This window comes from Cryptomeria japonica, chromosome 8 (genome assembly GCF_030272615.1).
Source record: "Cryptomeria japonica chromosome 8, Sugi_1.0, whole genome shotgun sequence".
In the NCBI taxonomy this organism is placed as follows: domain Eukaryota; kingdom Viridiplantae; phylum Streptophyta; class Pinopsida; order Cupressales; family Cupressaceae; genus Cryptomeria; species Cryptomeria japonica.
This window is the reverse complement of record NC_081412.1, coordinates 556,070,328-556,080,950: the sequence shown is the minus strand read 5'-3', so window position 1 is coordinate 556,080,950 and position 10,623 is coordinate 556,070,328. Positions and strand designations below refer to the sequence as shown.

At 33.9% G+C, this 10,623-nt stretch overlaps 1 protein-coding gene across 1 annotated transcript; it reads left to right on the top strand.

Annotated features, from left to right (window-relative positions):
• The first annotated feature begins 6,137 nt into the window (after positions 1 to 6,137).
• Positions 6,138 to 9,765, top strand: LOC131067040 (putative proline-rich receptor-like protein kinase PERK11). The gene is made up of 4 exons (XM_058001974.2): positions 6,138 to 6,754; positions 6,851 to 6,910; positions 8,394 to 8,459; positions 8,567 to 9,765. The coding sequence occupies exons 1-4, from the start codon at positions 6,148 to 6,150 to the stop codon at positions 9,703 to 9,705; spliced, it is 1,872 nt and encodes a 623-aa protein (XP_057857957.2). The 5' UTR covers positions 6,138 to 6,147; the 3' UTR covers positions 9,706 to 9,765.
• Positions 9,766 to 10,623: the final 858 nt, after the last annotated feature.

The following is a 10,623-nucleotide window of genomic DNA, read 5'->3' as shown; positions in this document are numbered from 1 at the left end:
TTTTGCTCTAGATTGATGAAATATTGCTACTACTCAGGGGGAGTAGGAAGCCTTAAGATTTAGAGTTTTCATATTCTATTTGATATCTATATCTATCTTTGGCATTGTTGTTAAAGGGGGAGGAATATATGTGAAAAAATATTGCTATTTATTTTTCAAACTCATTGTAGTCCTTAGGGGAATTTTTGCGGTATTTGGTCTTTTGATTCAAATTTGGTTTAGAGCTTCATTTCTATATCATTTTATGGGAGATTGTTGGCGGTCTTCCATTGGGGGAGACTTGTTTGGCATTTTTTTGGCACTTAGATGTTTTTCACATCTAGTGTTGCCATCAATGCCAAAGGGGGAGATTGTTGGCCATATGATGAAATTGATTATGTGTTGCATTGGTGTTTTGTCATTGATGTCAACAATAGCTATTATGGTTGTTTACCGAATTCTGGTAGAAGGATCGGATTGGGAAGATTATCAGTTGATTGTCACTAGTATGATCTAGATGATGGAATAAGTTTGTATGGATGGTGCATATGCTTCTGAAGTATGTTTCAGTTAGTTGGTATTGACTTGATGATCGGATGCTATCTCATGTTCTAGTAAGCCTTCTTTATAGGTCTAGTAAGGGTTTCATCGACAGAGCTTTGTTCAAGATCTTCGATGTAATGCATAAGTGGTGTTGGTGCAACTTCTAGAAAGGATTCAGGATGTTGTGGTGATTGTGTTCATGCCTCGACTAATTTGTGTCATTTCTTTGGCGTGTGTGGATCTAATTTAGGTCTGGCGTTATCTAGGTTATGGATCGGTTTTCATGTAACATGTTGGTGGTCCTCCGATGCACTTCCAGGATGTTTTATTGATTGGATGATGTTTCTTTGGCCTTAGGCCGACAAGTGTTATGATTTTATTTCAAGATTATGTAATGGATGTATTGAATTATCATTTGGGTGGTCGACCTAATTGGTTAGGTATTGGGTTGGTATAAATATATCTAAGATCTTATTGTAGATCATGGCATGAAGTGAATAATGAGGTAATCATTTGTGTAGAGAATTTGGTCAATCATAGGTGATCGAGTTGGGTTTATGTAAGAGGTTTTAGACCTCCAGTATTGAGCTTAACTGAAACTGTAATTTGGCATATTTGATGCTATCACCGACAATTCTTCTTTCTGGATTGTTGTCCAAATATTTTGAGGTGGTTGACATCTTTGTAGTCAGTGAGACACCATTGTGATAAGAAATGTGCTCTAAGCAATGTGCCTTCCTGCATGTGTAGGCCCCTATTGTAATCATATACTTGTTGCAGAAGTATCATCTAATTGTGGCTAGGGTTTCCCACCATGGTTTTCCCTTTACCGGGTTTTCCACGTACAAATCATGGTGTTATGTGTTATGGTTGCATGGTATTGATTCTCTGGTTTTCAATTATTCTTTAATGCTTTATCAGTTATTACAGTATAAGGTTTTAAGTGCTTTAATTCACATAATCTATTAACAACTGATTCACCGCCCCCCCCCCCCCCCTCAGTTGTTCACCAGTTATCCTAACACATAGTTTTGTCATTGTTTTATTGGTTCACTATTTAACTGCTTCCTCTATTGGTTAGGCTTTACCGGTTGGACTAAAAGACTTAGATGACTAAAAAAACATGGTTGCCATCAATGACAACACAATACAAGTCATCAATCAACCTCTTACAACAAAATCATCATCAAGCCAATAGTCTTCATACTCCACAATCTAGCAATGATAGGTTTTGCCTCACACATATGAACAAGTTCTTAACCAGGGTACTATTGGAACACAATCAGTAGCATCATAGTTCTTGGCTCATTGAAAACTGGTGTTGATTCAATACCATAGTGCGTAAGGTAATCTTTTAAGAAATTGATGGGAGAAGAAGGAAACTTGTCCTTAAATATTGGGTGGTACAACACATACAAGATGACAAGTTGTGTTATTATTGGGAGAGGAGTGATATATAAAGCTACTATAGAAAACAAGCAAAAATTGAGAAATATGGTAGTAGTGCACGGGTGTGTCCAATTAAAGAAAGATTGAAATCTCTTTCCTTGAATACATAAATCTCCAATTATAGTTAGCGTAGATGCTCTGCAACTCTTCTTGACCTATCATATCTCAATAACAAATATACGAGGCAATAACCTGTGTTATAAGATTAGAGATTCAACAATTCTTTCTTACAAGAATTAAAATAAGGTGTAATAATTATTATCTAAGGAGATGAACAAAAAATTACCAATGTGTTTTTTGAACTACATTAAACACCTTTGCATTCAACTCAGTTCCTATTTCCTTCTTTTGCAAAATGAACATAGGATGGCACAAACACATAGCCTACATAATGATAGAATGACAACCTTAAATGGACAAATCATGTTTTGCATAACCCATGCCTTCCATGGATCTATCTCTGGCATTATGATTGACACATAGAAGAGTAGTGATTTTTACAACCCAGATCACACCTTCCACACCCAAAATGTGGCCTCTACAAAGAAATTATAACATGGACATGCCTACAGAGCTTTCATATATCTCATTAAACTATATAAACTTCAACAAAACAAAATACATCACAAGAAATTAGATATGTGATGCTTTGATACCAAATGAGAGAGCCTAAACTAATTTATTGACAATCTTTTTAGCTTAGAGGATATCACTTTATACAATCCATAGGAGTGTTAATGCATATGACAGTTGATAAATAATCAACAACACACACAATTGCATATACAGTTATCAATCAACCACTACAACTACAATGTAATACTAATATTACTTATGTCAATAGGGAAAATGATCGATTGACTCTACTTTTAAAAGAAGATCAACCTTTTTAACACTTTTTTTAATAATAATGAAAAATGCAAGAAATGAAGTTTATCAAAATTGACAAAATGAAAGGTATTTTTCATTTTCTAAACCTTTTGAACATAATGGTTATTTTTATTTGGCTCCATGAAGCTTTGATGATAGGGCTATGTGTAGGAATCACCTACCATGTTGGACTAAACTAGGAATTTGAAAGCACAAAAAAAAATTCCACTAATGAAATGATACAACATAATAAGATATATATCATATGCATGAAGAATGTGTAAGATGTACATAGATGCCTTGCATATACAAGAAAGGATGAGGTGCTAAGAAGATAGGTTTGACTACCCCTCCAAAAGGGAAACACTAGTGAGCTCACTTGACAAGTGTGTTATCAAGTGGCAAGTATGCATGCAATAGGTGTCTCAAGTGATGACGAAACATGATACAACACCATAAGGTAAGACAAAAGCATAAAATAGCCTACATAAACTCAAGTTAGGTGTGAATATGTCACTAACTTGAAATGTAACTAGCTAACTAGTTTGATAATGGCCATAATTATAGTTACTATCACACATGAACCCTCAAATTTTAGGTTGGGGTATAGGGGTGACCTTGAAACTAGGAGCTTAAAAATCTCTATTGTAAGCTTGAATGGTGGTTTGGAGGTGTCACCAAAATAACAATTGATTTGGTTGGTAGTAGTTGTGAATTGAATTGAATTGAAAAAAATAATATTATGAATTGAGGGGCGATTGTTACACCAACCTGATATTTTTATTTTGGCTTCATTATATTCACTCAAGGAAACCTTTTCATCCATTCTAATACATATCATAAGTTGGTCAGTAAGTTTGACTTCCTCATACAACATTTTTTATTTCCTAGATATTTTCATACATGGAATATGGGTGTCCCAGCTTTTGGAGACCATAACTTTTAGTCTAAAATGCAATTGAGGTCCCTTTTTCTAAATTATAGAACTCAAACGTATCTTCACAATAGGCATATGTAATAAAAATCAATGTTGAAGAATCTAAATTTTTTATTTTTAACTGAAAAATAAAGTTTGTGAACCAAAAACTTATTTTTTTTGTTTTATAGTTGTGAAATTACATTCTTTTAGTACCTAACATTAGGAGCAAGGACGAGACACCTTTCCTTACGTGATTATGCCACTTAGATGAAATTGTAGACGTCCTCCCTAATCTAATATTGACTCTTTAATCAAATTGAATTATTTTCCATTGGCTTGCATGGAAAAATATTTGAATTGAACACCTAGGATGTCATATTTAAAGACAGGCCCTAAGACACTAGTTTTCATGCATGTGTCACTAATCAACTCATTCAAAATCATTATCAAGTGATAATATCTAGGAATTGCATTGATCCTCTACAAATAAGATAATATCTAGATATTTTCATGACTATATTTTGCACCATGCATCTTATGAAAACAATAAAGGAGATTAACTAGGGCACAATAAAGTTTCATATTTCAATGCTTACAAATTAACCAGATAAATTTTTCTAATAACATCATATTAACTCAAAAATATATTGTATTTACAAATAACAAAAACCATACCTTAAAAAATCAACAATCATATTAAAATCAGATTAAACAAAATTTTATTTCAAAGAATATAATTTAAAAATATCGAACTCTACACATATTTTCTATAAGATTTCTTTATCAAATATAATATTAAATTGATACCCATGGTTAAGTATACTCTAGATAGAGCCTTCTTGTTTCCTTTATCAATTTCAAATTCACATTGTGAATGAATTTACAACACCTACCTTACAAGCTAAGAAACACATAAACGCCAAATTGATCATTTATTTAGATTAAAATGTAGTGTCAATGGTTGATCAATTATTTCGCAAAGTGCTTCAAAGGAAATAAAACACTACAATAGAAATTTCAAGGAACCTTCGCAAGCTGACCCAACATACTTTCTTTTACGTGACTGCACTGCCCGCAATGGACGGGAAATTTTCTTCCTTTTATTCAAGCTTATAAGTAATTCACGTCATGGATTGTGACGCATGGTCAATTCAGTTGGAAACACAAAGATTTACTTTGACGCATTTGTTGACATGTGGTCAATGTAGGTGGCAACACTAAGATCAGATTTATAAGTTTAGGGGAAGAGCATCAATAGATAACATGGTTCCAATAGTCGTCATAGTGAAAACTATTAATAAATTTGTTTTGTATCAATAACTAATCATTTTTTATAATTTTTTGTTCATAATTGGCCCATTTGTGCACCACTATTGGAACATTTGTACACCACTATTGGAACATGTGTCAACAAGTACTAGCGATTTTGAGTTGATGGTTACTGGAACATCTTTAGCTAGGTATCAAGCAACACTTTGAAATGTGTACTTTTTGACCTTTGTGCGCATAACTGATTCCACAGCGCGCATCGTTACTACCCAGAAGCCAGATCAGTAGCTATAAGCAGTTAAGTCGCATACAAAGACAACTAAAAAAAAAATCAAAATCCGATGTACCGTTTAGGATCTGTGGGTGTGCGAAGTTAGCTACACAGCTACTGGTGCTCTTCCTCTAGCTTGAATGAATTTTCCATGTTACTTTGACTGTGTTTATATTTAGAATGAGTGAGACAATTTGGGTGAATCATGTAATTAATTAACTTTTGAGTTCATCTGTATAAGTGATTTTATAGATAGATTCTAATCAATAAAATTTTTACTTGTTGAAAAAGTTAATACAAAATCTAATATTTTTGATTCATTGACAAAAGTTATGAACAGAGAAAAAAAAAATGTAGTAAATTAATGGGTAATGATTGTCTTCATCAACTTAAGATTGTGGTTCTTATGAAAAGTATCCAACAAGTGAGAGAATGTTGGATCAGTTTTGTACACTTAAAAATATTTTCCATAAGACCACCTATTCCTTAAAAATAGAACTTAAACTTCCTTAAAGATAGAACTTAGTCAATGGGCCCATCGTCTATTGGTGAAGTTGAATGGCTCCAAATAAGCCCACGAGGAATCAAGTCTTGCTGAGTGCAAGGCTCCGACATCATAAGAGATGAGGCCGGTATCGTGCCGCATATGAATTTGGTTGTCGTGCTCGCAGAACCTCCATAAACAAAAAAACAAAAAAAAAACGAACTTAAACCCCTCATAAAACCATGACTGAAATAAACTTTAATTTTACATGATATGACAGTCGGAGTCAAACTAATAGGTAGCTCGAAAGCCTAAATAGACAAGACTGCATTAAGATGGATGATCTGGAAAAGCCTTGTAAACATGAACAACGTTTCAAAAGCTGTTGCTTTCCTAGCAGTTTTACTTTCAGATTGGCTCTACTCTTCAACTTGGGCTGAAACTTTCCCGCCCCTTAATTGCTCCACCTCCTCTGTTCGCAGCTGTGACGCCTACATTTATCTCCGTAATGTCACTGAACCCCTCAAATCTGTTGCATCCAGATTCAACATTTCTACCGAGGAAATCACTCCCTTTACTGCCCCAAATTATTTGGCCAAAATTCAGTGTTCTTGCTCATATTTCATGGGAGTTGAGGCATTCTTTTACAGGCTGAATTATACGGTGCAACCTTCTGATGTGGGTTTAGTGGAAAGAGAGATTTCCGACAAGTACTTTAGCTATACTGCATGGACGGAAAATCAACTCAGTACATACAAATCAGGAGATAATATAAAACTAGCCCTGGGTTGTGGGTGCCCTATTCCTGGATGGCATTCAATTGTTTCTTATGCAGATCCTACGGAGGGTACGCTTTCGAAGATAACTAGAAAATTTGGCTCCAACATTGGCGACATAATAAGTCTTAACAACATCAAGAACCCGGACATTATACGGACGAACAGAGTATACTTTATTCCTTATAAAAACGGTATGTTACCTTACATTCCTTCAACTAATATATTCTATGAATTCTATGAAGCTAACACTAATAACAGAGGACGCTGTTGATCGTCTTGTGATATAGATGGCAATACTTTGACATCTCGACCTCCTGTTCTTCCACCGACCATTTCCAATAGTAATGGTATTTTTTATGGGGGTTTACTTTTACGCAATAGATAGGGCTTTTTATGCGGGCTTTCAAGTTTGAAATTCGGTCTGGAAAAATTATGGGATACAACAATTTTACAGTGTATATTTTATCCCTTATCAAGTCGATATGTTGAGTTCTTTCGTTTAATTAACTTGTATTATGAATTCTATGAAAGTAACACTAATAGAAGGAAATGCTATGAATTCTTTCATCGTCTTGTGGTACAGATAGAAGAAATACTTCGACATTGTCAACCTTCTGTTTTTCCACCCAACATTTCCCTTGTTTTCATGTTTTTTGTTTATTCATACAATTTTTGTAACCTGATATGTTTTTTTTTTACTCTGGGCTTTCAAATTTAAAAATGGCTCTCGAAAAATTATAGATAACAACAGCACCCATCTATAGTATCCTGTGAATATTAGCAAAACATGGAGCTATACACTAATTCAACGAGGTATCAACATTCAAAACACAGAGAAAATGTACTGGCATTCAACATTCAGCTAACACTATTCTATATAAACCCTAGATGCCATCAAAATGACTAAATGTGCTGGCAAAAACCCACTTCAGGGATCTGAATGATCATAACTTCCACTTTCAGACAGTTTCTCATCATCTACCACAACGTTTATAAGAATTGAAAGTATACTAAATGCCAAAGAAATTTAAGAGAAATCAAAATTTCGTACTTTGCTTGACACGATTTTGTAATTAAACCCACTTCTAGATTTGACAATGACATAATTTACTGGAATTGCCATATCAAGCGAAATTCTGGGTTTAGAAATAGAATGGCAACTAAGGATTTAGATTAACTGTCTTTAAATGCCTATATTAACAATTGCCTTTTCGAAAATTTGAAAGCCAAAAATAAATGTTGGCTTTCGGTGAAAGAATAATTCAGTGATGCAAAAGGACATCAGCATCACCTAGAATGCTAGGTAGAGTTGTTAGCAGTATCGATGCTTCTCTACATTAACCCGATTTATTCATATTTCCCACAAAAGAAACAAGTGTCTCTGACGCTCTACTTAATTTGCAGCAGATGGTAATTAAGAATGAAAGACTATTAATATGTTTCATTTCTTAGTTTTGTCTTGTCTTTTCTTCCCTTTATTTCAATGATTAAAGATTGCAGACGTGTGGGAAGATTCTTTTGAGCAATTACAGATTGTTCAGGGTCACAGAAATGTGAACTTCTTGTTTAAGCAACTTTATCCCTATAGTTGGTTAGAGCTTCTATTCGTTTTCAGCTAAATGGACCTAAAATTTCATGGAAGTTAAAAAAAACATCTAAAATGTTATCAGAGAAAGTTCAGCAAAAATTTTATACTTGTAGAGTATCATCTTTTCTTTAAGGTTTACCTCAATTAAACTATATAGCGTTATTAAGTCCTTATGCAACTATGCCTTTGTACTTTATATGCTTCTTGAAACTAATTGAATTTGATAATATCTTATATGTTAGGTACACAACAGAACCAGCACAAATCCAATAACAGACAACTAAAATGGAAAGTTTCTCTTCCGATTGGTAAGAATCTAAATCCTAGTTTCATTATCGAGGTCAGGGTGAAACTACATTTATGTTGTGTAACCGAAAGTTTTGCTCAATTTATATTTTGTTTCTTCGTTTTTCAGCTGGTATAATTCTGCTCCTGATGTTGTCAGTAATTACTTTTTACTATGGCTGGTCCAAGAAAGCTTCCTCTCCTTCTCGGTCTTCTACAGCTATAGAAAATGGACAAACTGAAAATTGGGTAGCATCGATGTCAGAAACTATAGCTGTAAATGGAACAGAGCAGGAGCAGGAAGAACAAGAGCAATTGGATCCATGTCTTTCACTGCCCACCTTTACAAACCTTACACATGGTGAGATCATTCAAATGAAAAGCCATTGTACACAACATTACGAAATTGGGGAAGGGAGCTTTGGAAGAGTGTATATAGGTAATTTGAAAGATAAAGATGTGGCTATAAAGAAAATAAAACGTGCAGGGAGAGACAGCAAGAAATTTGTTGAGAATGAAGTGAGACTTTTGCAAGATAAGGAGCACAAAAATTTAGTCTCTCTACTTGCATGGTGTATTGAAGAAAACACATTCTATTTGGTATATGAATATGTTAATGGATGCACTCTGGATGAGTACTTGAGAGGAAGTTTTGCACGGTTTTCTCTGAATTGGAAGCAATGCCTTAGGATAATATCAAGTATAGCTGAAGGATTAGAATTCTTACATCTCAATAAAATCATACATCTTGATATCAAACCTCAGAACTTGATGGTGGACAGTAAGGATAACGAGGTTAAAATTATAGACTTCGGGCTCTCGAGGCACGTAGACTGGGAAGGCACCCACAGATCAACTGATAGAGTAGCAGGTACTAGAGGGTATTGGGCTCCAGAGTATTGCCTCAACCATAAACTCTCGTACAAGCATGATGTTTACAGTTTTGGTATTGTGGTGTTGGAGGTGATAACAGGGCAGAAGCATGTTGACAATGCACGTGGCTCAAGCCAGTTTCATATTCCAGATTATGTACGCTATATGATGGCCAGTAATCGCTTAGAAGAAGCTTTGGACAAAAGGCTCAGAGTGGAAGGCTGTGATAAGTGTGATCTTATGAATGCTTTGGCTGTGGCAAAATTAGCCCTGAAATGTGCTGAGCCGAACAAGGAAGAGAGACCTGATATGAGTTATGTGGTGAGACTACTCAATAGCATGAACAAAGACAATACTAAAGAAGAGTCTTCTGAGATGGGTGATTGTTCAAAGTAGCATATTGAAGCCATAACATTTTCCTTATTGAATATGCATGATCAATGTGTTGTTTGCATGATCGGGGCATGATAATACTTTTTTAGTTTGTAAGTTTGTGTGTTTTATTTCTTAACCAATAACGTAATGTTTCACTTTCCAAACCCCAAGATCTCTTTAGTGTATTGTCCACTCAAAGCACAATCGCCCTAGATAGTTAACTAACGCTGTAATAAAATCTAACATTTAATGCTATTATTTTAAACTCATTTACAAGAACAATTGTATATTAAGGACAATGGAGCCAAACAAATATGACTTACATGTCTGTCCAATGGTAAAACATTTTGCAAGCTCTCAAAATTATTTAGTTCTAAATAATTGAAATAATAATGTTCATCCTTCGTATTTTTCTCAACACTAGATATTTAACACTAGCAAATATAATTTCATAAATTGATTCAAATAATAAAACTCTTATGTTTTATTTGTAGAAACTGTTTCATATTTTTCTCGGGGCTTAGGGCTTTGTATCCTCTTGCCTTGGTTGGGCAATTTTGTCTAATTAACTTATGGTATGTTTATCAGACTTTTAACATTTTTCAGATTTCTAATGTAATACTTTACTAAATTATAATATAATGGGGCTCTTGCCCTTTATTGATAAAGATAAGAGTTAAAAGATAAAAATAAAACTCTTATGTGACAATACACAGTATTGTTTTACTTTTCCTCATGATGATGACCCATCCTTGTATGTCAAATGATTTAATTACCCTTTTAAACATAAAAGTAGAAGCATTCAAATATTTTAATATTTATATTTAAAATATCAATTTTTCATATATTTCTATTTCTATTCTAGTAACTAATATATATCTACTATTTCAGAAATAATATTAAATATAATTTTAGAATTTAGAATATTTTAATATAAAT

What these genes read in the sequence shown, in the direction of transcription:
- LOC131067040 (XM_058001974.2), top strand. Translation starts at nt 6,148, where the DNA reads ATGAACAACGTTTCAAAAGCTGTTGCTTTCCTAGCAGTTTTACTTTCA. An exon ending in CTTTATTCCTTATAAAAACG is followed by an intron (nt 6,755 to 6,850) that starts GTATGTTACCTT and finishes CTTGTGATATAG; the next exon opens with ATGGCAATACTTTGACATCT. An exon ending in GAAAGTTTCTCTTCCGATTG is followed by an intron (nt 8,460 to 8,566) that starts GTAAGAATCTAA and finishes TTCGTTTTTCAG; the next exon opens with CTGGTATAATTCTGCTCCTG.